Genomic DNA, 26,988 nt, shown 5'->3' with positions numbered 1-26,988 from the left:
TGTTCAGACCTGCTGCCTCTCTCCCTAGAGCTGGGCACGGGATAACTGACTGGGCCCCTTGCTGTCCATCTCTCCCAGCCCCATTTCTACCTGCTGGACTCTCTAGAAAGAATATGGCCAAGTTCAAGTACGCAGACATGATCAGGACTCTACTGTTTAATCACCTGTGATGTTCTCTTTCCCCTCCAATGCTTGACCCTCTGTCTCAACCCACTTGGGTGCTTTTCTGCCTGGCCCTGCTCTGTATCCTTGAGTCAACCATCCTGTCCCACACCATGAGTGCTTCCCATATTAAAAAAATTTAATTTACAAAATCAAAGTTATGTATGTATCACATAATAAGTCTTTCTATAAAAAAGAGCCATCCTGAGGCTGTGTCCCATGCCTGCATTCCCACTTCTCACTTTCAACTCTTAGCTATTACTTTTGGCATTTGCCTAATTTCTTTAAAATAATTTTTTAAATTTTTATTTATTTTTGAGAGAGAGAGAGAGAGAGAGTGAACTGGAGAAGGGGCAAGAGTGGGAGCTGGGGAAGGGGCAGAGAGAGGGAGACACAGAATCCGAAGCAGGCTCCAGGCTCCCAGCTGTCAGCACAGAGCCCGACACGGGGCTCAAACCCATGAACTGTGAGATCATGACCTGAGCCGAAGTCAGATGCTTAACCAACTGAGCCACCCAAGTGCCCCAGCATTTGCCTTATTTCTTAAAAAAATTTTTTAATGTTTATTTTATTTTTGAAGGAGAGAGAGAGACAGAGCATGAGCAGGAGAGGGGCAGAGAGAAAGAGGGAGACACAGAATCCGAAGCAGGCTCCAGGCTCTGAGCTGTCAGCACAGAGCCCGGTGTGGGGCTTGAACGCACAAACCTTGAGATCATGACCTGAACTGAAGTTGGATGCTCAACCAACTGAGCCACCCAGGTGCCCCGTTTGCCTTATTTCTATAATTTTTTAAAGTGTATTTACTTATTATTGAGAGAGAGCACAAGCTGGGGAGAAGCAGAGAGAGGAGACACAGAATTCAAAGGTAGCTCCAGGCTCTGAACTGTCGGCACAGAGCCCGACGTGGGGCTCAAACTCATGAACCATGAGATCATGACCTGAGCCGAAAGTCAGATGCTCAACCGACTGAGCCACTGCCTTATTTCTTTTTTTTTTAAAAAATTTTTTTTAACGTTTATTTATTTTTGAGACAGAGACAGAGCATGAATGGGGGAGGGTCAGAGAGAGAGGGAGACACAGAATCCGAAACAGGCTCCAGGCTCTGAGCGGGTCAGCACAGAGCCCGACGCGGGGCTCGAACTCAGGGACCGCGAGATCATGACCCGAGCCGAAGTCGGCCGCCCAACCGACTGAACCACCCAGGCGCCCCCCCCCCCCCACTGCCTTATTTCTAAACCACAGGCTTATACTACCATTTCTTGCTTTTTTTTTTTTCAATTTTTTTTCTAATTGCTTGACTTCCCACTCTGAAGGAGAGGGATTCATCTCTCTTGTACAGCATGGACGCTCCCTACTTCTTCCTACACTTTCAATATATGCTATTTTCATTAGGTAAATGTTTAATTTTACATTATCATGACTATTTAACTATTATTTACAGTCCAAAAACATTTTATGCTATGTTAGATTTCTTTGGGATAAACATCTCTTTTTCAATTTGCTGAGGTTTTCTATGTACTTATCCTAAATTTATTCCCTAATTCACTGCCAGAAATATAGATCTCCCCCTAACATGTTAAAACACTGAGTATTTCATAAGTTTTATCTTCTTGAAGATATTACTCTTTGGAACCTGCTGTCCTGCATCCTGTCCCAGCATGTTCTGGGCGCTCTCTATGCCTCCTGTCATCCCGAAATCTTCCTTCACTGTCCTTGTGGACATCCCTTCTTCCTGCATTGCTTCCCTGTTTCCTGGATCCCATGTCTTCCCTTTTCTTTTCTTCCCCCTTCATTTTAGTGAAACACATCCTCTGGCAGTTTCCTGGGAAAGGGTTCATAGACGTTTCATGTCTGAAAACATCATGAGTCTACTCTCATTCTTGACTGATAGTTTGGCTGGGTATGGAATTCTTGGTTGCGAATAAATTTCCCTCAGCATTTTGAAGGTATTGTATCACTACATCCTGGCTTCCAGTGTTGCTACTGAGAAGTCTAATATTGTTTTGATTCTAGATCTTTTATGCTATCCTATTCCTATCCCTAACCCCAGAGCTTTTAGGCTCTTCTCTTTCTCTCTAGCAGGCTGCAGTAGCACATGTTCTCCCTCGATGTGGCTGTGTGGATCTGTTGGATTGGGCACTTGGCAGAATCTTTCAGCATATAAATTCATGTTCTTTACTTCTGGGAAATTTTCTTGAATGTTTATTTAATGATCCCCCCACCCCCAGCCATTTTCTCTCCTTCTGGAACTCCTCCTTTTCCTATGTATTTCATTCTATTTTTCTTCTACCTTCTCTTTTTTTTTGACTTTCTGAGGTTTTCCTAAACTTTACCATCTAATCTTATGATTTAGTTTTTAAAATATCAGATATATTTTTAGTACCCTATAACTCTGGATACTTTTTAAAAATAGTCTCTTGTTCTTGTTTGAAGATCCAAGATTTCCTCTTACCTCATTAACCCTATTGATCAGGGCTTTAACATTTCTTCCATTTCCGTCATCATTTCAATTTCCTCTCAGCTGCCTTTTTCCTGGTTTGTCTCATCTCCGTCCTTTATGTCAGAGGTTTCCCTCAAATGTCTGGGGTTCTTGGTTGTCTACTAATATTTATGGGTAAGGTAAGAAGTGTGTAAGGAATGGGTAAGGAATGTAAGTGTGTGTGTGTACAGTGGGGGGCTTTCCCCCAGTGAGTCTCACTATAGAATAATCTAGTGCAGAATATGCTGTTTTATGGGGGGGGGGACCCGAAATGTCAGTATCTGTAGGCTTTTTCTCTTGGGTAGGGTCTTCCTCAGGAAGGAAGAGCTACCAGCTTTCAGGAAGCTATGTGGAGGAAGGGGACTGAAAGAGTCTCAGTCTCAGTTAATCTGACTTATATCAGTTTATTGCCCCCACTGTTAGCTGTGCTTGGTCTCTCAAGGTTTAGTCCTTCTGGGTAAATTCTCCAGAGTGCACTTGGTCTCTCAGGGTTTAATCCTTTTGGGTAAATTCTCCAGAGTGCACCCCCAGCTTCTCCTGGGATAAGGAGGAGTTATTGGCATCAGAGGTTGGGGTAGAAAGAAGCTATGGAGGTCTCACTGATTTTTGTATGAACTTTTGACCCATTTGTCTTCCTCCTTTCAGCCCATGTGCACTCCCCTTTCAGATATGCCTGGTGCCTCCTATTCCAGAAGCTTCCCAGGGTCCTGCTGTGTGAATCTGCTTGCTTCTTGGCTTCTCCCTGGGAAAGCGCCAAGATTATTTTTTGTTTGTTTGTTTTCCAGATTCCAAAACTTTCATACTATAATCCCTTCTCCTGGTCTCTTTGTCTAATACACGCTTTATCCATTTATGCTAATTTTAGGGATGTCTAGAGGGGTGGTGATAAATGATACATTTAACCTCCAGTGTCATCTGGAGTCCCTGCTTTATACATGGCAAAATATTTTTCATCTTTCAAGGCTGCCGAGTCTGATTCATCACTCTGCAATCCATAATCATTGTTGGTTGTTCAGTAGACATGTCTCCTTTTTTATGGTCAACGATCCTGTCTTCCAGGCCATAGGTGAGTTTATGATTCAGCTGAACCCCAAATCCCAGTACCCAAAGGCAATCACTAATAACATTTTGGTGAATTTCTTTCACATATATATTACAGATCTATCTATCTATCTATCTACAACCACACTATACTGTTTTGCATTTGATTTTTATTAATATTTTTTTGGAAGTTTATTTATTTATTTTGAAAAAGAGAGCATGTGTGCATGTGCACAAGCAGGGGAGAGGCAGAGAGAGAGGGAGAGAGAATCCCAAACAGGCCCTGTGCTGACGGATGACAGGGAGCCCCCGACATGGGCCTGAAGTCACTAACTGTGAGATCATGACCTGACCGGAAATCAAGAGTTGGGTGCTTAACTGACTGAGCCACCCAGGAGCCCCTGATTTTTATTAATATTTTAAGAGAAGTGTTATACGTGTAATGCTGTTTCCACTGTTTTTTGTTGTTGCTGTGGCAAATTAAAATAATACAGCAATGATATCTTTCTGCATAAAGCTTTTACAAATATTTTGCATTATTTCCTCAGGCTTAATTCTCATAAGTGTAATGATTAGGTGAGAGGATAACAAATGTTTTAAGGATCTTGATTTGTGCCGTCAAATTGATTTAAAGAGAAGTGGTACCAATTTACGTACTTTCCAGCAGGGAATGAGGGTGCCTATTTCAAAACCTGCTCACCAACTTTGGGTGTTATCTTTTAAAAATCTCTTTTCTTTAAAATGTTTATTTTTTTTAGGGGCGCCCGGGTGGCTCAGTCAGTTAAGTGTCTGACTTCAGCTCAGGTCATGATCTCACGGTTTGTGGGTTCGAGCCCCGTGTTGAGCCTGCTGGTGCCTGCTTTGGATTCTGTGTCTCCCTCTCTCTCTGCTCCTCCCCCACTCTCACTTTGTCTCACTCTCTCAAAAATAAATGAAAAAAAAATTAAAAAAATAAAATGTTTATTTGAGAGAGAGAGAGAGAGAGAATGAGCAGGGGAGGGGCAGAGGATCCGAAGCAGGCTCTGCACTGACAGCACAGAGCCCGATGCAGGCCATGAACTTATGAACCTCGAGATCATGACCTGAGCTGATGTTGGATGCTCAATGGACTGAGCCACCCAGGTGTCCCCAAAATCTTTTTGGTTAATTGGTTCATCTGTCACTTTTAAACCTGACGTTATGGAAAGACCCTCACGTAGAGAGAGCGTCCTGGCCTGGGCTGCCAAACACAAAAACCCCCAAAAAACTTTTGTTAGGGCCTCCTAGCTAGTTAGTAAAAATTCCTGAGAGCAGGAACCATGTTTCTCCCTTTCATTATTATATCCTGTGGAAATAAAACATGAACCCCCTTAAAGGATGATATCAAGGCAGAAGTATGAGCAAACTGGCTTCTCTATTCGGAAATGTCTTGCTGCCTGGATTTCCCAAGCTAAGATTCCAGTCCCAAATCAGACGGCCTTTCCCACTCCGTGAGATCCTGGCACCTGAGAGGAGGCAGTGGAGTGCTCCAGAACGTTCTTGTAACTTTATTTTGAACACACCCTCAGATTCTTTTTGCTTGAGTTAGTGTCAAAGTTTGTGAAATATTGTTTTCGATAATTGCATAAAGAGCTAAAACAATGGCTGGGGTGAGAATTAATGATAGCCCATAAAGTGTATCTGCTGATGTAAATGAATGAGTGGTAAGCCTGTCAGGTTTTGCCTTCTTTGGGCCCATTGTTTCCTAGAGCTATAAAAAGCACAGCGTCCCTCCTTGTGTCTGAGATAAGCAATTTCTTATGTTTGCCTTCCCACCTCCCAGGCTTGTTGTTTGAGACCTTCCAACAGCTCCCCGAAACATAAACACAGAGGAAGCTCTTTGTTTTGCTGTTTCCCACAACCCTTAGCACCCTGCACGTGTGGGACACTCAGTAAGGATTTGTGGAGTCAAGCCATGGGTTTGGGGTATAGACCTCGTTCTTTCAGGTCTCCACGGAATCTTCTCAGAAGAGGGTTTGTTTCTTGTTTTTAAAGTTTATCCATTCACTGAGAGAGAGAGAGAGAGCGCAAGTGGGGGACAGGTACAGAGATTGAGAAGGAGGGAGAATCCCAAGCAGGCTCTGCACTGTCAGCACAAAGCCCGATGTGGGGCTCGAACTCATGAACCGAGCGAGCATGACCTGAGTCGAAGTGAGACGCTTCACCGACTGAGCCACGCAGGCGCCCCTCAGAAGCAAGTGTCTTGAGGACAGGGCTTCTCTGATCCCACGCGCCCCTTGCCATGTTGGTACAAGGCAGCCGCCATGGTAGGTGTTGGTTGAGTAGAGCTGCATGGAAGAGAAAGCGAGTGTCCGCCTGAGCCGTGGAAGGACGGGAGCCTGGTCGGCAAGAGCTGAGGCACCGAGAAAGTAGAGAGCTTTATGTGGCCTTTCCTCTGATGTACTGCTTGGTCATTGCCACGGGAGGATATGGCTCTGCGTCCCCCTTTTCCCGACAGTCCAGGACCCCTGAAGGGCTCTGAGCAGGTCAAGGGGTGTTACAGCAAAGATGTCGGCTATTTAGAAAGAGAGTCCTCTTCTGACTTGACTCCCTGTGAACACATTGCTGGGGCCTGGGGTCGCTTTCTCTCCTACGATTATAGGGTTGTTACACACAAAACAGGTAGGTTTTGTTCCTTCCAGCTTTTATCTGCCATATGAATAGTGTGACAACATAAACAGAAATATACAAAACAGGGGCGCCTGGGTAGCTCAGTCGGTTGAGTGTCCGACTTAGGCTCAGGTCATGATCTCAAGGTTCGTGAGTTCAAGGCCCGTGTTGGGCCTTGTGCTGACAGCTCAGAGCCTGGAGCCTGGTTCGGATTCTGTGTCTCCCCGCCCCCCACCCACCCCGCTCCTCCTGGCTCTCACTCTCTCTCTCTCAAAAATAAATAAACATTGGGGCGCCTGGGTGGCGCAGTCGGTTAAGCGTCCGACTTCAGCCAGGTCACGATCTCGCGGTCCGTGAGTTCGAGCCCCGCGTCAGGCTCTGGGCTGATGGCTCAGAGCCTGGAGCCTGTTTCCGATTCTGTGTCTCCCTCTCTCTCTGCCCCTCCCCCGTTCATGCTCTGTCTCTCTTTGTCCCAAAAATAAATAAAAAACGTTGGAAAAAAAATTAAAAAAAAACATTAAAAAATAAACATTAAAAAAGAAAAGGAACATAAAACCCAAAAACATTCATCCATCGTTCTGTCCCCAGAGTCTTTAGTCTCTTGGGCTCCTTTCTGGCTTCATTATGTGTGAGTACACATCAGTGATGATTTTCAAATGACTAAGGGGTTTCATTATTAATAGAATAGAATAAATTAATAGAAATAAGAGACCTTGCACATAGGAGGGTGCATTATTTATAGTGACTGAAAAAGGAAAACAAAGTGACTACCCCTTGGTCAGCCTTATAGAGCTGGGTAAATGGTGGTCCACTCATACTAGGCGATATTAAGCAGCCACTACAATCAACAAATTGGAACTATGTCAGATGGCAAGAGGACTTTGGAGGCATCGGGGAAAGGGAAATAAATGCACACTGCAGAAAAACACAGGCGGTGTACTGATATCACTTGTGTGTATAAACAAACCCAGCCCCTTGTCTAAATAACGGCATATGTGTGTATATAATTACGCGCACACCTGAAATATGAAAGGGACGTATGTTATTAACATGGGTTACCTTGGGGGTAGGGTGGGAGCCTGAGGTGGGTGTAGGGGATAGTAGAGGGAAAGAAGAGATCCAAGAAAACAGGAAAGAAAAAAAAGAGTGCACCTGCTTTTATACACAAAATTGTGTATGTGTGTGTATGAACAAAGACATTTTTTATTTAAAAAATATTTTTTAATGTTTATCTTTATTTTTGAGACAGAGAAAGACAGAGCATGAGCAGGGGAGGGGCAGAGAGAGAGGGAGACACAGAAGCAGAAGCAGGCTCCAGGCTCTGAGCTGTCAGCACAGAGCCCGACGCGGGGCTGGAACTCATCAATTGCGAGATCATGACCTGAGCTGAAGTTGGATGCTCAACTGACTGAGCCACCTAGGCGCCCCAGAACAAAGAACTTTTTCAAATAGAAAATTTAAAAAACATAAAAGCAGTTCATTTTGAATACTACATCAACTTCCTAGTTAAAAACAGATTGCACACACCAATATCTTGGTCGGTCAATTTTATATTACCTTGTAATAGATTTTTTTTTTTACCATTTTAAGAATTTTTAAGTGTAGAGTTCAGTAGTGTTAAATATATTCACAATGTTGTTCAACAGATCTCTAGAATTTTTTTCATCTTGCAACATGGAAGCTCTATACTCACTAAACCCCAAATTCCATTTTCTCCTGGTAACAGACTTTCTACTTTCTGTTTCTATGACTTTGGCTACTTTAGATACTTTGTATTAGTCCTTTTTGTGATGGGCTTATTTCATGTAGCATAATGTCCTTAGGGTTCATCTGCGTTGTAGCCTGTGATACCATATAATAGATTTTAACTTAACTTTGTATTTAGATAATAATATGACTACAGAAATCAAAAGTGATAACCAAAAGGAGGGAAAAACCATAAAGCAAGACTGTAGTCCCTTGTAGAAGGTAATGTGGAATAGTGGAAGGAGGCAAGAGGCCAACCTGTGGTTAAACTTGGAGCATAACCTTGGCTGATCCCTTCATCTCTGAATTTTGGTTCCTTCTTCTGCGAATTTAGGGTATTAGTACTTACCTGAAGAGGACCCGTTATTACATTTGATTCTCACACCAAAGCTGGGGAAAGGCAGTTGCATTCTGCTTCCTAAAGTTGAGCTTGAGCAAATGTCTCCTCCCAGCCTGCTCTCTGCCAAGACTCCTCGCTATGTCCCTGCACCGTACTCAGTCCATCTTACAGGTGCAGAAACCGAAGCTCAGGGAGGCTGAGCGACCTACTTAAGGATGCATGACTGGTAGGTAAGCTATCAGAACAGGGCCCTCTCATGCTACCTGTGTGTCGATCTTCCAGATGAGCAGAATCCTGGCTTTGCTGGACTTGGTCAAGTTTGCAGAAAGGGCGAGTTCTCGCAGGAGAGGAGTGAACGCAGCTCTGGATCCACTAAGGGGCTGCTCTGGGCCAGGAGTTGTGCTGGGCTCAGGGTGGGTGGTGCTATGGTGGCCAAGCTCTTCTTCCTCAGCCCTGTCTTGGCCGATGCCGCCCCCCCCCCCACCTTTCTCCCCCAGGTGGTAATTTGGTAGGGCATTTACACCATGGAAATTGTAAATGCTACGAATCAGGGCTAGATTTGTTGTGTTTTATTGATTGTCTAGACTTAAGAAAACCCAGACTTAAATATCTTAAGGAAACATGTTAAAAATAATGCAAACTAGGGGTGCCTGGGTGGCTCAGTCGGTTAAGCGTCTGACTTCAGCTCAGGTCACAATCTCACAGTTCGTGGGTTTGAACTCCACATCAAGCTCTGTGCTGACCGCTCAGAGCCTGGAGCTGCTTTGGATTCTCTGCCTCCCTCTTTCTCTGCCCCTCCCCCACTCATACTCTGTCTCTGTCTCCGTCTCTCAAAAATAAATAAAACATTAAAAATTTTTTTCAAAAAACATGTGTCATGTCTCTAGCCATTGCATTGTTAATAGCAAAACCTGCAAGAAAATACGCTTTCTGGATTTGAAATCTACAATCTGGTTCGGCAAAGAAGTCACTTGTGTCATTGATGAATGGCTCGAGTTAGGGCATATGTCTGTGCTGTTTCCCATTGATCTTCCTCCTCAACACAAACAAAAATTTCAACTGGCCTTCGTGTCAGAACCATACTTGCTTGTCAGTTGCCACCAGAAGCAGGTTGCAAGAGCTTGGCAAAAACCAACAAAAGCATCCTATGAAGGTCGATGGACTCTGTGGCATTTATTACAAAGAGTACTTCTTATTATTTGTGAGTTAAGTGCTGCATAGCCCTTATAGTAGTAACATTTATAATACTTATCTTATTATTATATTATATATTATTATTATATTATTATAATCTGTATATAATATTTTATACATTAGTAAAATACCTTATTTATTATATATATCTATTTCCCCTCTCAGGTGCTTCGGTTTGGGTTCCAGAAGCAGAGCCTTCAACAAAAACTTGAGTGCGAGAAGTATTTTTGGGTGGAGTTCACGAAACCCCATTAGGGGGTGGGTAGTTGGGACGGGGAAGGGGAGGAAGCTAACAAGGGGTGCGTGACCAAGCAAGTGAATGCTGTGGACAGCTGTAGCGTAATCCTTAGGGACAGTGAAGAACAAGCACCTCGGAGTTCCTCCCAAGGGACAAGGGAGCTGGGGTATTTATCCTCCTAACCTGATAGGCTGAGGATGCTTTTAGTCAGGGGAGAGGTGTTAATTCTCCAGCACCACAGCCTGTCCTGTGCACAGGCAGAATGGGCTCTGATGGCCAGAGAAGACCCTCAGGCAGAGGTCTCTGGTCATGACAGTTGAAGTCTGGCCAGTACGTGCCCAGGAGAAGTGGTTAGAGCTTGGTGCTCATAGGAGGCAGGCCATGATGCTGCCAGGGTTAGGGGATCTGGCTTTATGGAGCACCTTGGCACTGTTGGGACACCTCCATGTTCAGTGGCAGCTGGGAGGTGCTTGGCCCTTGGAGACTGAGGTCCAGTGGAACTTCCTTGCTTTTACCTCTCTGTGTCTATAACGTGGACCCAGTAATGCCCTCCCCAAGGAGGTTTGTAAGATTAAATGAGAGTATCGGTGGAAATGTCTAGCATGGTGTCTGATAGAGGCAGGGCTCAGTGAGTAGAACCTCTTGGTGACCTTCGGAATCTCTGAAGAAGAGATTCTTCTCAGACCTCAGAACTTAGAAGATGTTTGTGTCTCTGGACAGTCAGATATGCCTCCTTCTTAGTGACGTTTCATATTCCAACATGTTTTCCTTTTTGCCTTGGCTGCCAGGAAACCCAGAGGTAGATCTACCCAGAGGTAGATCAGGTATAGAAACCTCTTCTGTACAGTTTTGTGATAGACACACACTGGGGCTTAGCTCATAAAGATTGGGACCAAATCTGTGCTCTCCTTCTTCCGATACCCAGATCCCTCTTCCTTGGTCACGGACAGGGGGCGTGTGTGCCTGCTGGGTTGGTCATATGAGATTTTGGCCACTGGCCATATCAGCCTTCCCTGGGGTTTGTCAAATTTGAGCTGATCTTCTCTGGCCGTGAGGCTGAAGGGTGAGTTCAGGGCTCCCTCAGTTATGGTTCCAGACTCGTGAGGGTGTCTGGCCTGTGCAGGTGAAGCCAGGAGGCAGATCAAGGCTGAGGGGTGTGTGTGTGCATGTGGGTGTTTGCATGCCTGTGTTGGGGCAGGAGGGGGAGAGAGGGAGAGAACAATGAGTCAATGAATTGCCTCTTTGTGAAGTGTTGCCATTCCATTGCTTGCAACCAAAACATGTATTTTTTTTGAAGTTTATTTATTTATTTTGAGACAGATAGTGCACAGGAGGGGCAGAGACAGAGACAGAGAGAGAGAGAGAGAGGAGAGAGAAGGAGAGAGAGGAAGAGAGAGAGAGAATGAGCAGAGCAGGGGAGGGGCAGAGAGAGAGGGAGACAGAGAATCCCAAGCAGGAGCTGTCAGCACAGCACCCAACGTGGGGCTCGAACTCACGAACCATGAGATCATGACCTGAGCTGAAATCAAGAGCTGGACGCTTAACTGATTGAGCCACCCAGGCTCCCTGCAATCAAAAAAACATGTTTATCAATATACCCTAGTACCTAATTTTTGATTTGTCTTCAACCCTTTTTGGATATTTTCAGTTTTATTATACACATGTCTTTTATCATAAGCTGACCCAGCTCCCCCTCTTTTGCAGGTGAGTGACCTAGAATCGGTGTGTGTGTGTGTGTGTGTGTGTGCAGATGTCGCCCCCCCTGTACCGATAGCCAGGGCGGGGAGAAGAACCAGGCCCTGGATGTCGAGTGGCTGGTGGGGCTTCCCTGGGTCTCAGGGCCTCATGGGGACACCTGCACTGGCTGCTTCTTCGTCCCCTTCACTCCCAGTCAGGGGAGGCAGTGCTGGGCCTCCATCCGCAGAATGTGGGCCACACGCCAGCTCCCGGGCCCTCTCTCCTCACACCCAAACCGTCCTGCTGACTCTTCCCCAGCGGGGCTTCCGGGCCTGCCCATTCCCATAGACTCCACCCTGGCCGGGCCCTCAGACTCAGCAGTTCATCACCTCGGCCTGCTGGCCTCAGCAGCCCTCCCAAGGCCTCCCCATTCCTTCCACCACTGCCCACCACTATCCTGGACCCTCTTTGTTCTTTGTCTCTGTCTTTGCCTGAATTGCGACACTTGGTCTCCATTTGAGCTCACCCACTGTCCCCCGTTGGTCAAACTCTGGGGCTTACTTTAAGAGAACTTTTTGCCACACGTCGACTCTGTGCCGAGCACCCTGCTGGCCGCTTGCCATGAATTATCTAGTCCTTTCGATAATCCTGCAAGGTAGGAACTGTTATGATACCCATTTGATAGGAAACGGGGCTGGGAGGGCCGCAGTGACTTGTCCAAGGTCACGTGGCTCGTCACTGAGGGGTGCCTGACCTGGAGCCCTGGCCTGACTGACTTGGGAGGCCCTGGTCCTTCCCCAGTCCAACGTGATGGCTCAGTCTGGGGCAGCACAGCACTGAGACCACTCCCCAACCTCTGGCTGGTGGGGGTCCTTTCCTTTCCGCCCGTGAGGCTGGAGACGCCTGGGGACCTCTTTCCCTTCTCGCCCCTGCCCTTTGTCCTGCGGGCCCAGAGCTCGGGACTCCTGACACAGCCATTCCAACTCAGGCGCTGACTTTCCTCTCGACTCACCGCTGGTGCTGCGGTTCCCACAGCCACGCCCCTGCCTGGGAATGCCCTCTCCCCACTCCACCCATGGAGGGCTCTTCCTTCTTTCAAAACCTGAGTCAAACGCACCCTTTCCAAGAAGCCTTCTGTGTACTACCCACCCCACCTGGTGGCTTCTTGGCTCCAGGCTCCCCTCAGAGAGCAGAGTAGGCTCTACCCTCATTTTTGCCCTCCCCCATCAGACTGGGCATCCCCAAGGACAGGGACTGTGTCTCCCCAAACAGGCTGGGGTAATTATACCAACTTAATGTGCTGACCACCTACTATGTGAGAGACACTTTGTGGCCCTCTCAGGCACTGTGGTAAGCTCTCCTGGGGGGTGGCACGTATCACAGAGGCAGTAGGAAGGCTGAGAAGGGGAAGGTCAGGTGATCCAAGGTGTTGGGGTGGGGACTTCCCGGCAGAGGAGAGGTCTGAGCCAACCCCATCTCTTGCCTGGGTAGTGGCAAGGCAACATCTTCTTGGCTCTGCCTTTCTTGTCCCTTCTCCCGAAGTACGTTCCACGTGGATGCCAGAGTGGCCTTTGTGAAACACAGCTGACGGCGTAACTCCCGTGTGTAGAACCTTCGGTCCTCCCGGTGTTGTTAGGATAAAGTCTGGGCTGCTTAGCTCCACGTGTATGACCCGGCCTCTGTTCTCAGTTCTGCCAGGCAGTTCAGCTCTGTGTTCTAACGACGCTTAGGTGCTGCATTGTCCTCAGACCAGGGTTGCATACCACTGAGTCTTTGCTCAGGTGAGCAAATGGGATGTCCCTCTTCACTTCCTTTGTTGCTCAGCATCTATTCACTGTCAAGGTTCAGCTAAGTTGAGAACTCCTGTGGCCCTGGTCCTTCCCCAGTCAAGGTGGATGCTTGTCCACCCTGGGACAGGTGTGATGACCGCCCTTTCTCTGTCTTCCATCCGTCCTTTCCCAGCTTCCCGCCCACCATCTATCCACCTTCCATTCTTCTATTTCCATCCATTATCCTTCCTTTCGTTCATCCGTCCATCCACCTGCCCATCCATCGATCCATCCATCCATTCATCCATCCCAAGTATCCTTTCACATTCCCTTATCATCTTCCCATTCCTCTCTTCCTTCCTCCCACCCCTCCTTCCCTTTTGTTCATTTTCCATCTACTTTATGCCACACAGCCTGCAGAAGATCGTATATTAAATCTGTGTGTTGAACTGAAGCTTGGCCTTAAGGAACATGAAAAATCTGGGCAGGAAGAGAGGACAGAAGCGGAAATTCAGGCAGAGGCTGGAAGATGGAAGGTGATGTAAGGGTCAGTGAGGGGACTGGGCTGTTGGGGGTGGAGTTCAGTTTTCAGTGAGCATTATGGGTAATTGGCTAGAGAACATAAGCCTTACTTTCCCTGAGTAGGTAGCTCATAGATGGTTAGTGAACCCATGTGTTGCTGGGCTTTGGCTACTTAACTCTTCATGTTCTTAACAACCTAAATGTGATTCTGGGGTGCAGGCACACATTTCAGCCCACACATTCTCAGCCTGCCTAGCTCAGATTTCTGGGAGGCACTTGTCACACATTTCATAGTCAGGTGACTAGTTAGAGTCCCCCCTTGGGATTCTCAGACCTCTGCCATTTCTGCAAAGCAAGCTCTGATGAGTGGCTTTGGACATGACCTTTTCCATCTCAGGGCCTTAGTTTTCTCATCTGTAAAGTTAAGAGGTTGGTTTAGATGACCCCTGATCCCCTTTTTGGCTCTGACTTTCAAGGACCGTTCTCTGTGTTTGAAAAGTGAGGCTCACAGCCAGGAAGAGCTGGAAATGAATCCTGGCTGAGCGGCTTCCTCACTATGGACCTTGCAAATTTCCTCAACCTCTGAGCCTTTTGCATCTATAATGTGGGACAGTCGATTTCTGTCCTGTCATCCTTAGCAGCTGGCAGGTACAGACAAGGCCATGGACACTGAAACACTTGGCTGAGCCCATCTGTTGTGTCAGTGAAGGCTCTCACAAGGACAAGGCCCAGATGGGCAGGCTGGCCTGGGAAACCAGTGGGTGGCAGACCTTTCTAGAGGAAAGAGGACTCAGGGCCTCGAGGAGGTACTCTAGGCTCCCGATTGCCTCCTGTGTTTGCAATCCTGCCTGCCAGCCTGCTCCTTGCCCTCATGCTAGCCCAGTATTCCTGGAGGCAGAAATCGAGCTCTAGGTCAGCTCAGGCCTCAGTCTGTCACTTCTAGAAGTGACAGCCCTCAGCTCTAGGAGACTTTTACCCGTGCTACAGGCAAGCAGCTTGGTGGAGAAAAGGATGGGCAAAAGTGAGAAGGGTGGGCAGGGAATGGTGTGGAGGGACAGGGAAGGAAGGGCAGGGGATATAAGACTCTGCTGGGAGGAGAGGAGGAGCCCAGCCTCTGGCAGAGGTCTGAGAATACCAAGGAGGGGGGGTTCTAATTAGAACCTTGACGCTCACTTGACTATGGACCTCAGACTTCCTACCTGTGACACGGGGAGGACACTGACTGTCCTATTTTTTCCTCCAGGCTGGTGGGGGCTTAAGGAATGACTCTAGACATTAACGACTACAGAAATAGTTGGTAGGTCTTCCAAGGAAGTAGCCTGGGAGCGTCTTAGGGTACAGAGTCTGGCTTTGGGGGCTGGATTAGAAAGGAAGAAAGAGTTCTTTCTTGGGCCTGGATTTCCTCCTCCAATGTGTTTCTTAAAAGCCACATTCCTTCAAGGAGTTCAGGGCGAATGAGGGTCTTAAGCTCACTTAAGTTTAAGATGAAGAGCTCTTGGGTATCAAGAGCTCTTTCCCATCACAAATGGATGCAGAATTAGTCCAAAAAAAAAAAAAAAAAAAAAAAAAGGAGTTGAAGGAGAAACAGTATGGTTGAATAGTCTCAAAGTATCTTCTTGAAGGTATTTATTAATTTCAATGGGAAAAACAGTAACGCTACAATGGAGAAATCCAGCAAACACTACCTTAGCCAATGGACAGCAGTAAGACCCATTCAATTAATGTCTTCCATACCTGAGCTGAGGCACTGAGAAGGACACACTATTTCTTTGGTTGTCTTGCCAAAATGCATAACCTCAATCTGATCATGAGGAAATATCAGGAGAACCCAACCTGGGGGATATTCTACTAGTCGCCTTCCAAACTGTCAAGGTCATGAAAGATAAGGATGGACTGAGGAGCTGTCATAGATTGGGAGAGACCAAGGAGACGTGACAACCAATGGAATGTGGGGTCCTGGGTGGGATCTTGCAACAGAGAAGGGACATTAGTAGAAAAACCGGTGAAATTCAAGTAAACTCTGTAGTTAATTAATAGCATTGGGTCAATGTTAATTTACTTGTTTGAATCATGGTACAATATTTATGTAACATGATTGTATTGGGGAAGTTGGGTGAAGGGCGCATATGAACTCTCTGTATTACTTTAGCAACTTTTTATTATCTCAAAATAAAAATTTTAAAACAAAAATAAAAAAAAAGCTCTCCTCCAGAGCAGCTGTCTATACGTAAAGGACCCAGAGAAACTAGGTGGTGGGAACCGTGACCCGGACACCTGAGAATTCTGTCTCTCTGCTGCCCACTCCCCAGCACCCTTCTATGTTGAGCTAACAGCTGCCCCCAGAAGCTGCCCCCAGATGGGCCCTGCCGGCATCTTATCACAGTCATTCATCCACCACGTTTTCACCACTCCTGCTGTGATGTGGACAGTTCCTGGTCCGTTACACATGTAGTGGGTTGGACAGTGCCCCCCGCTCCCCCGCCAATTCACATCCACTGGAACCTCAGAATGTGACCTGATTTGGAAACAGGGTCTTTGCAGATGCCATTATGGTAAGAATTGAGATGAGATCACACTGGGTTAGGGTGAGCACCAAACCCAATGCGTGTCCTTAGAAGAGACAGAAAAGGACACAGAGAGAGACACAGACACAAAGAGCCACGTGAAGCCGGAGGCGGAGATGGGAGTTGTGTCACCACAAACCAAGGACTGCAAGGAGCCACTGGGAGCTGGAAGAGGTAAGAAAGGGTTCTCCCCTGGAGCCTTCAGACGGAGTGTGACCCTGCTGACAACTTGATTTTGGACTTCCAGAACAGTGAGAGAATACACTTCTGTTGTTTTAACCCACAAAGCTTGGGGTAATTTATCACGGTGGTCCCAGGAAATGAATACATATCAATTGTGCTTTTCTTATGCTTGTCCATGTCTTAAGTACTTTTGATGCGTACTTCTCTTCCCTTTCAGGCTGGGGGCTTCTTAAGGGCAGGGGCAGTCTCTTCCATTAGACGGGGCTCTGAAGACAGGGGCTGTGCCTCTCTCCTCAGACTGGGCTGTCACTAGGTCCCCTCCTTCCTTAGGAACCCATCCCCTGGTGCCCAGCCCATCCTCAGCACACAATGCAGGCTCTGTGGGGGGCTGCTTGGCCCTGCCGCCTCACCTGTTTGGGTTGGCATTGATCCCCCCCCCCTCCATAGGCTGGCAGGAAGACTCACCAACCACAAGAGACACCGCCCTAGGCTCATTTTGGCCCCCTCCTCTTTGGGGTAGGTGGAGTGAAGGCCAGGTCATGGTGCCCACTTAAAGCTTGTTTAGGAGTCTGGGGCCCAGCGGACAAGCCCTCATCCCTTTAATCCCTGTTGTCCAGAAAGCTGTCTCTCCTCCAATGTCATGAGCACCAGACTGGACCATTTGTGCCTAGTTCCACGTCTGCAGAGATCAGTCCCAGGATCGAGGCCAGGGGTCTAATCCTGGGCGCTGGCCGGAAAGAGGTGGGGGACCTCAGGCTTGTGTTCCAGGCTGGGGCTCCGGGGTCCGGAGGGGCAAGGAGGGCTGGCAAAAGTCTCTTCCTAGATTGTGTGCGTGAGTGTACATGTCGCTGGTTCCCTGTGCTCTTTACTTTTGGATTTCCCTTTGAAGTGGACAAGGAAGGAGCCTCTTTTGGGTTCTACCGAATCAGGTGGAAGGTTGGGGGAGGAGAGCTTTGCCCACGTCCTGCGCTCTAGGGATTTTATCTGTGGCTTCCTGCCGTGGAGGGAGACAGGGTGGTGGGCAGCACAGAGAAAGCTGGTGTTGGGCTTTGCACCCACTCCTGTCCCGCAGGTCTCTGTGGAGGCTGCATTTTTCTCTGGTAGGTACCCCCCTGCCCCACCCAAGGGCAGTATGCCTCCTAACAAATGCATCTGTCCCTCAGCCAAAATCCCTGCTGCCTCTCACTGGGGTAGTTGTAGGGCTGGGCCGGGTGGGGGACCATTCCCTGGAAAGAGATTAGAGTGTCCATCAGGGGTGGGTGGGGCAAGGCGGGGCCCTTGCTTACTCATCCTTGCAAGTCCTTGGGCGGCAGATTTGGGGAGCCCACAGCCTCAAGTGTCTGTCTCAGCATTGTCTTCTGAGCTCCTAAGCCCCGGAGAGGGGGTGCTCCCTTGGCATGTGCTTTGGTGGCAGCCAGAGTGGCGGGGAGAGGGAGGCTTTGCTTCCCTCCTGGGAGCTGTTGATCCCAGGAAGAGCGTTGGAGCCTGCAGCGGGGGCTGTTGGGGCCTGTCTGGGGAGATGGGACGTGTCAGGCAGCCCCAGACACGACTGCATTCCTCCCAACATGCCTGCTGGGGTCCGTGGGGCTGAGGGGCTGGCGGGAAGGCGGGTGTGGCTGGAAGGGGTGCCTCTGGAGGCTGCTTGGGAGACGTGGGGGCAGCTGAGGTCCCAATATGCAAGCCTCCGAGGCAGAACCAAAGGGACCCCTGGAAATGCCCCCCTGAGCCTCAGGGTCTCAGGAGTCAGGGACCCTCGAGTACACTCCCAAGTGCCTGCACTGTCTCTTCACCCCCAAATCTCTTGGGCCAGCGATGCAAGGGGCTCAGACCAGGGTGCCCGAGCCAGCCTCTCCCACTGCCGCTGCCCTGGGGGCCTGGAGACACCTGGGGCTAGAAGCAAAAAGGCTCTCCTGTCCTGGCCCATGGCTGTTACACACCCTCTTTGTGGCCAGACGAGGCTACAACAATGCTAACCAGACTTCGTGCCATACTTGGCTTATAAAACCCTCACATATACACTGCCACTTGGATTCTCGGAGCTGACTCTGCAGTAGGCAGGGTGGATGATGTTTACTCCCACTTTACGGGGAAACTGAGGCTCGGAGAAATGTCAGGTCACACAGGGGCACACAGCAGAGCCCAGACTCAGTCTGACTCCATGCTCTTATTTAGCACGTCTCTGGCTGTGTCTGTGAGGCCCCCCCCCACCCCTTGGCCACCTGCTCTTGGCCAGCCAACACCATGGGCCCATCCACAGGTGTGTGGAGGATCTTAGAGTCTGTGCTCAGGGTTGGGGAAAAGCTGTTTAGATTTCCCTTTAATGGGGGTGTCCGGGTGGAAGCCCGAGCCAGCTGATTGGCTGGGCGTGTTCCGGGGGATGTGACAGGCTTCTCGGCACAGCCTAGCGGGTCGCATCTGGGAGGACCCCCCCCAAGAACTTCTCTCTTTTTACAGACGGTAATGCCGAGGGGGCATCACTGCGGCTAACGTAGCCTTGCCATGCTGGCATTTCTCCAGCCAGGAGCCACCTGGAGTGATGTCTGGATGGATGTCAAAGGCCCACCTCATTAACGGGAGAACAGGTCACCAGGTTTCTGGGGCAGACGTCCTGCTCCCCGCCGCCTGGCCGAGCCCAACACGCGGGCTCCTGAGGGCCGCGGCTCCCAGGGCCAGATGGGAAAGTATAGCCTGCAGGCCCACACCTCCTTGTGTGAATCACACCTGGCGGGACAAGGAACCAAAAACACCCTAAACAATGAGTTTCCAGTAAAATATGACAGACGTGATGAGGCGGGGGAGAGGAGGGATCTGACTGGGAGTTGGCACTGGCCTGTGGGTGGTGAAAGCCAAGGGGAATGGAAAGTGCCAGGCCCGCCCCCTCCTCAGGAGTATAAAGCACCCACCTCCTATTCCAACTTACCTGAGCACCTCTCTCTCCTCTCTGCCGCCTCGCTCGCTCGCTCACTCGCTCACTCACCTCCCTCCTGGCATCATGACCACCTGCAGCCGCCAGTTCACCTCCTCCAGCTCCATGAAGGGCTCCTGCGGCATCGGGGGCGGCTCCAGCCGCATGTCCTCCGTGCTGGCCGGAGGGTCCTGCCGGGCCCCCAGCGCCTACGGGGGCCTGTCGGTCTCCTCCTCCCGCTACTCCTCCGGGGGGGCCTACGGCCTGGGGGGCGGCTACGGCGGCGGCTTCAGCAGCAGCAGCAGCTTTGGTGGGGCCCTGGGTAGCGGCTTCGGTGGAGGATATGGTGGTGGCCTTGGTGCTGGCTTTGGAGGTGGCCTTGGTGCTGGCTTCGGTGGTGGCTTTGGTGGTAGTGACGGGCTCCTGGTGGGCAGCGAGAAGGTGACCATGCAGAACCTCAACGACCGGCTGGCCTCCTACCTGGACAAGGTGCGCGCCCTGGAGGAGGCCAACGCCGACCTGGAGGTGAAGATCCGCGACTGGTACCAGAGGCAGAGGCCCGCTGAGACCAAGGACTACAGCCCCTACTTCAAGACCATCGAGGACCTGAGGAACAAGGTGTGTGGACCGGGCGGCAGGACTTGCCATTCTAGCTCTCTCGCTCTGGAGCGATAGATGCCTCAGGCCACTGGCATCTTTAGATTACTAGACCGGGCAGACGCCAACCCCGCATCCCTTCTTCTGGCTCTGGGCGCCCCCCGCGGAGCCGGTCAGTGTCTCCCCGCTTTGCTCATGCCCTTCAGGGCTCCAGACCGTAGACCGTGAGAGCCTGGGGATTCCTACCCTTACATTTTACAGGGGAAGGAGTCAGAGCTTTGAGAGGTGCTGTGGCCTGCGAATCAACGGCAGAGCTGAGGCCAGAACCTGTGTGCCCACTTGCTAATACATGAGGCAGCTACCTGTTCCCCAGCACAGGGGAGGAGCGAGGCTGTAACGGGACCAGGCTAGACACCCAAACCACTCATTAGCTCATTAGTCTGGGCTGTGGCGGCTGCCGCCCGTGAGCTCTGGCACCGGCGCCCCTCCCCACCGGCAGGCGGGCACAAAAACCCCACAGAGGCAATCAGCGGAGCCCCGCCTTACGTGTCCTGCACAGGAGGGAGCCTGGGGGACTTGTATCACCTGACTCCAGCCCCAACCCCCTGCTCCAACCTCACCCTGGGAGCCCTCCCCGCTGATCCTGCTTCCTTTCGTGCCTGGCTCTGATGCCCCACGTGGACTAGGTAAATTAGATGGTGAGGGAGAGGACTGCAGCCAATCCGGGGTTCAGTATTTCCTCTGCTTCTTCTTTTCTCATCCCTTGCGCTAGTGGGGTCTCCTCTTTTGGGAAAGCCACACCTGAGGTCCCATGCTCTGCGAGCTTAAAAGGAAGGTGTGAAGATGGGCAGATTGGCCTGTACAGAAAGAGGAGCATTCAGACCAGGAAGGGAGACTTTGGGACCTTAGGTCACTCCTCCACTCTGTGGGTAGGGGAACCGAGACCCTGAGACTCATCAGTGGTAGAACCAGGACTATAACTCAAGGGCTTTTAGTTCAAAGGCCAGGGCTCTTTCTATCCATTTTTTTCTGACCCGGAGTCAGCAAAGTCGTGGGTCGAAGCTGGGCCATCAGGGGTTACCCTTTAGGTTGCTGTGGCAAAGGTTTTTGGGAGGAGGGGAGACTCAGGTGAGAGCAGGAAAGCAAAGGCCTGATGTATGCAGGCTGCAGTGAGGTCTGGCTAGTGACGTCCATTTGGCTGACGACCTCTGCCCTCTCTACCTGCAGATCCTCACGGCCACCGTGGACAATGCCAATGTCGTCCTGCAGATTGACAATGCCCGCCTTGCTGCTGATGACTTCCGCACCAAGTGAGTTCGCAGCAGTGACTCAGGATGTCCAATCTCCCCAGGGTGGGGTATTTTTGGGGCAGCGTCCCCTAAACAGGGCTGACCAGTTGCCAGGATGGCCAGATGAAAACCCCTTGGGGTGCTTGTAAAAATACAAAACTCCTGGGCCCCAACCTGGAGTTCTGATTCAGTTATTCTTAACAGGCTACCTGAGTGATTCTGATTCATGGCCAGGTTTGGGTGTCATTGCTTTAAGGGAGGAGGGTTCCCCACTCCTCCACCTGCCCCTGAAGTGTAGGAGGCAGTCACATTTGGAGGCCCGTGTGCTATTGGTTGTGAGGCCAGAAGCGTCTCCCCTCCCTGAATTCTGCAGCCTAATGAACTGCCTTATTCCCTGCCCCCAGGAGTGTTCAGATCTGAGTCCTCAATGGGTGCTGTGTCCAACCACGCCATTTTCAAAATTGACTCCCTAAACCACCCACAGGGTGCCAGCTATGGGAAGAAGCTGCAGGGGGCAGAGAACAAAGCCTTCAGTGTGGCCAGGATGGATGTCCCATTCTTCTTGTCTCGGATCATTCCAGGTACGAGACTGAGCTGAACCTGCGGATGACCGTGGAGGCTGACACCAACGGCCTGCGCAGGGTGCTGGACGAGTTGACCCTGGCCAGGGCCGACCTGGAGATGCAGATCGAGAGCCTGAAGGAGGAGCTGGCCTACCTGAAGAAGAACCACGAGGAGGTGAGAACCAGCTTAGAAGATGAAGCTGGGAGGGAAAGGATGGGATTGAGATGGGGTGGCGCTGGTGTGGGCAATGCTCAGGCCAGGATCACCGGAGAGGAGGGAACCCCAACTGGTTGCCATGCCGCCATGGCTCCTGACTGTGGACCGTTCTTTGGTTGTGCAGGAAATGAACGCCCTGAGAGGCCAGGTGGGCGGAGACGTCAACGTGGAGATGGACGCCGCCCCCGGCGTGGACCTGAGCCGCATCCTGAACGAGATGCGCGACCAGTACGAGAAGATGGCGGAGAAGAACCGCAAGGACGCCGAGGACTGGTTCTTCAGCAAGGTGGGTGTCATCCCGGGGGCGGGGGGAAGGGTGGGGAAGGGACCCAGGAGACCCGCCTTCCAGGAACTTCTAGTGTGAATGACTTTTTTTTCTTTTCTGCAGACAGAGGAGCTGAACCGCGAGGTGGCCACCAACAGCGAGCTGGTGCAGAGCGGCAAGAGCGAGATCTCCGAGCTCCGGCGCACCGTGCAGAACCTGGAGATCGAGCTGCAGTCCCAGCTCAGCATGGTAGGGGAGCTGGCAGGCTTGGATCTGATCCAGGACTGGGAGGGAAAGAGTGACTACCCTCACTGATCCTTGATCTTTCCCTCCGTCACAGAAAGCATCCCTGGAGAACAGCCTGGAGGAGACCAAAGGCCGCTACTGCATGCAGCTGGCCCAGATCCAGGACCTGATCGGCAACGTGGAGGAGCAGCTGGCCCAGCTGCGCTGCGAGATGGAGCAGCAGAACCAGGAGTACAAGATCCTGCTGGACGTGAAGACGCGGCTGGAGCAGGAGATCGCCACCTACCGCCGCCTGCTGGAGGGCGAGGATGCCCAGTGAGTGCACTGCCCTCCTTCCCGGTCCTGCCCCCACTATTCACCTGCTGTATCCCATGTGTCTAATGATCTTGCCCTTTTCTGTCTTCATAGCCTCTCTTCTTCCCAGTTCTCCTCTGGCTCTCAGTCGTCCAGAGACGGTAAGACTTTCCTTCTCATCAAGACTGGACTCGTGACCACTTCCTGTCTCCCAGCAGGTCTAGAGAATTGGCTTTTTGAGGGGTTGAGTTAGAGTTTTCTCACCCAAGATCCCTTATAAACCTACTTGGGTAGAAGAAGCCATTTTATTTTATTTTATTTTATTTTTTAACGTTTTATTTATTTTTGAGACAGAGAGAGACAGAGCATGAATGGGGGAGGGGCAGAGAGAGAGGGAGACACAGAATCGGAAGCAGACTCCAGGCTCTGAGCCATCAGCCCAGAGCCCGACGCGGGGCTCGAACTCACGGACCGCGAGATCGTGACCTGGCTGAAGTCGGACGCTTAACCGACTGCGCCACTCAGGCGCCCCAAGAAGCCATTTTATAAACCTTCCTTAGGGCTAGGAGTTAGTGGCCTCCACTTTTTACTTCTGTCACCTGGTGTCTGTGGCAGACTCCAATGTTCTGATGGTCAGCACCACGGACAGGACACCACATGGGTCTTCCCTTCAAGACCAGTCCACTTGGGTTGATCTGGACTGAACCAAGCTGATCTGAGTTCTTAGGAGCCTCCACTTTGAGGACACAGACTCTGTCCTACCTTCGGGAGCTCTAGGCTGAAAAAACTGTGCAGATGGGATCAGTGCTGGGATAAGAGCAGTGAGTGAAGAGATAATCAGGGGAGAGGGCAACAGGGAGATAGTCTGCTTAAGTCTTCCCAACTCCCTGGTCTCCCCACTCCTGATTTCTCCATTGCCTGTCCTCTGCTGGTAACACCTTCTCTCCCCTCTTCCCCAGTGACCTCCTCCAGTCGCCAGATCCGCACCAAGGTCATGGATGTGCACGATGGCAAGGTGGTGTCCACCCACGAGCAGGTTCTTCGCACCAAGAACTAAGGCTGCTCAGCATTGCTCAGGCCTAGGAGCAACCCCCCCCCCCCCCGCCGCTGCTCCCCCGCCGTGTGGATACAGACCACACTAGGGAATCCCCTTTCTTGCCCCCCAAGAACTTCACACTTGAGTCCTGCCTCACCCTTGCCCTCTCCTGGCATTCAATAAAGCTTCATTATCTGAGTTGCACAGCTCCCGCCTCTACCTGGTCATTGTCAGGAGTGGAGGTGGGGAGAAAGCGGGGGAAGCCTCTCTTTGAAGCCTGTCATTAACACCTGGCTGTGGCCTCTGGGACTGGGAAAAAGGGCTTGGGGGCGGACTGGGCTCAGGTCCTGGAATGGCTTTCACCATCTCAAAAGATAGAGATGGATGTGTGTACTAGGTCGTTTGTGGTGTCTCCAAGGTCATGGAGGCACATTCATTCATTCACTCACTCACTTCTTTGTTTACTCATTTATTTATTTGTTTATTCACCAATATCATTGAGTGCCTTTTGTGTGCCAGGCACTGCAGCAGGTTAAAGATTTTTTTTAACAGTTTTGTCATCAGGGATTTCTTTGAGAATATACTGAAAGCTATAGATATTCTTTCCTCCCCCAGCCCGATAAGCACACACACACTTGCACATAATTCATGAGGTTCCTGGGTCCCCTAAGGCTCATCAGTGGAGGTCCACAAACCCAGTAAGAACTCACGCTTTACTGAGACGTTGTCACCTTCCATCCCACCTGCTCTTTCTTGTCTCTAGAGCTGGGATAGAAACTGCCTACTTTCAGTTGACGTAGGGCAGGTTGGTTACCATCTCCATGCCTCAGTTTTCACATCCATAAAGTGGGCACAATGACGGTACCTACCTCATGGGCTTTTTGTGAGGATTTTCTGGAAGAATGCACGTAAGGCCACCAGCACAGAACCTGGCACAGTGCAGGCTCAGGCACAGCTGTGAGTAATATTGGGGGAGCTACCTCTCTCGTGTGTGGTGATTTGCCATCCATGATGAGGGCATTTTTAGAGGCTTCGGGAACAGACAGATTGGATTCTAACCCTGACTCTGTTCTGTATTATCTCTGTGATCTCGGAGAGTCTGTTTCCCCACTTACCAAGCGTGGGGAACTCTGCTTCTTGAAGTTAATATGAGAATCCAGCAAGTAAATGCACAGTAAGAACCTGGGCTGTAGGTCGCAGGAGACTTCCCTGGTGGAAGTGTCTTTTTTTCTTTTCTGTAGGGAGCTGGAAAAGGAGGAGGAAGGGGAAGATCATCTGAGTGCTAGTGAAAATTCCAGAGGTGGGTAGGGCTCATTGCCCGGAGCTAGGAAAGAGTTGACTAGTCACTGTGTCAGTTTCAAGAGCTCATTCATTTGGCTGTGTGAATGAAACTCCTCGGGGGAGCCAAGGATGGGACGTGGGTTAAAGAAAGACTTAGTCCTTGAGAGCAAGGGACCTAAAAGCCTAGGTTTTGGACTTAGACACCCTGAGTTGGAGTCCCAGCTCCCACACTGACTAGCATGGAAGAGTTTGGACAAGATCCTCTTTTACAAAATGGGGAATGAAAATGCTTGCCACATAAGGCCAATGGTAGATAGAATGATCTCATGCAGGCAATGAGTTTAGCTTTGGGGTTGGCACATAGTCAGTGCTCTATAAATGGTACAGTAAAAGGGTGAGTTGTTAGGAACTGGAATGAAGTGATGTTGATTTCTCCTCGCCTCATCTTCACCCCAGGGAAGAGAGGCCTGCTTTGTGCTCCTGAAACTCTGGGGTGTCTTTTTACCTGAGTTTTGTCATTAGGAAGAGTTTATCTGGGGTGATCTCTGGGGGAGGGTGTGTCATTTTGGGGACGGATGCTTAGTTTTGGAGGTATGTGAGGATAGGCCACTCAGGGAGGAGGGTGTTTGGAAAAGTTTCCTTGGATCCTGGGAAGGGGTAGTTTGGTGGTCCTAAGAATGATAGTGCCCTGGTGCAGAGGGTCACATGTTACCCCCCGAGGATGGTGGACTCTAGGGTCTAGTGTTCCCAGCTGGACGATGAGCTCACATGTGGCAGAAACCCGGGGAAAAGTTCACATTTGGGAGGCCACACGGACCTGGACGAAGAGCAAAACCTTTCAGCGGTTGCCAACGAAGACTGAAGCCTAGAATGTTCCAGATTGCGTAAGAATCCCCAGACATCACTCTGTCTTGGAGGTGGTGGCAGATTAAAGCTTCTCCACCCCCGAAAGAGATTTGCCTTAGAGGAATATAGAATGTGAGATTTCTTAGACTTGAAGGTGGTGGGGTGAGCTTCCTCCTCTCTTGACTGGTTGCCATTGACGTTTGGAGGGAATATAGGGGGTAGTAATGATGGCGGCTGGAGGCCACCTGGCTGACAGCAGGGTCAGAAGTGGGAAGCGAGGAGCTCAAACATGGGCCTCGAGAGACTTCCACCTTATCTGGGCCCCAGAAAAAAAGAGCAGGTGGAGCTGCCTACCAGAGTCCCTCATGGAGGCCACACCCCTCCTTGGGGTCCCCTGCCATCATACCCCACTGGGAAGAGCAGAGTCAACACTTTGGGCCCTGCTGCTGACCAGCGCTCTTGCCCACAAGGCCTGGCACCACAAGAACACACCCGAAGACCTGGGTCAGCCACTCTGACAATGGCGAGACTGCCTCCCCTCCCACCACCCCAGATCGGAATGACAGGAAACCGAGAAAGTGACTCCACAGCACAGTCTAGTGGAGGTAGGAGGAATGGCCTCTTAGAGGCCCGGGGCAGGTCACGTGACCCTCTGGCTCCACTTCCGCAATTTGGGAAGAGCCATCCTCTCTCACCGCCCTCGCACAGCGCAGGGCGCAGAAGGGCAGTGCTGGGAGGGTCAGGGAGACGGCTCTTCCAACCTCCTCAACTTAGAGCCACAGTGGCCTACTCTAGGTCATTCAGATTGAAAGTGGACCCGGTGCTCAGGCCTCTGGTCCCTGACCAGGTTTGCGCTCCATTCCTGTGTGTTTTCTCTCAGGCAGGGGATGGAACGGAGAGCCCCAG

The 26,988-nt window shown here is 50.4% G+C and overlaps 1 protein-coding gene and 1 long non-coding RNA gene across 2 annotated transcripts; one reads left to right on the top strand and one right to left on the bottom strand.

Annotated features, from left to right (window-relative positions):
• On the bottom strand, positions 1-21,357 carry LOC123603705. Its single transcript, XR_006714975.1, has 3 exons — positions 21,249-21,357; positions 16,745-16,753; positions 1-12 (listed from the first exon to the last, which is right to left on the bottom strand). It is a non-coding gene; the product is annotated as an uncharacterized LOC123603705 (long non-coding RNA).
• Positions 19,449-24,161, top strand: KRT14 (keratin 14). Its single transcript, XM_045488854.1, has 8 exons — positions 19,449-20,066; positions 21,273-21,355; positions 21,916-22,072; positions 22,239-22,400; positions 22,503-22,628; positions 22,720-22,940; positions 23,034-23,080; positions 23,879-24,161. The coding sequence occupies exons 1-8, from the start codon at positions 19,536-19,538 to the stop codon at positions 23,974-23,976; spliced, it is 1,425 nt and encodes a 474-aa protein (XP_045344810.1). The 5' UTR covers positions 19,449-19,535; the 3' UTR covers positions 23,977-24,161.
• The last annotated feature ends 2,827 nt before the right edge of the window (positions 24,162-26,988 follow it).

This window comes from Leopardus geoffroyi, chromosome E1, assembly GCF_018350155.1.
Source record: "Leopardus geoffroyi isolate Oge1 chromosome E1, O.geoffroyi_Oge1_pat1.0, whole genome shotgun sequence".
Classification (NCBI taxonomy): Eukaryota; Metazoa; Chordata; class Mammalia; order Carnivora; family Felidae; genus Leopardus; species Leopardus geoffroyi.
The sequence above is the reverse complement of the archived record's forward strand: the minus strand, read 5'-3'. Positions and strand labels throughout refer to the sequence as shown.

What these genes read in the sequence shown, in the direction of transcription:
- KRT14 (XM_045488854.1), top strand. Translation starts at nt 19,536, where the DNA reads ATGACCACCTGCAGCCGCCAGTTCACCTCCTCCAGCTCCATGAAGGGC. An exon ending in TGCAGTCCCAGCTCAGCATG is followed by an intron (nt 22,629 to 22,719) that starts GTAGGGGAGCTG and finishes CCTCCGTCACAG; the next exon opens with AAAGCATCCCTGGAGAACAG. An exon ending in CTGGAGGGCGAGGATGCCCA is followed by an intron (nt 22,941 to 23,033) that starts GTGAGTGCACTG and finishes CTGTCTTCATAG; the next exon opens with CCTCTCTTCTTCCCAGTTCT.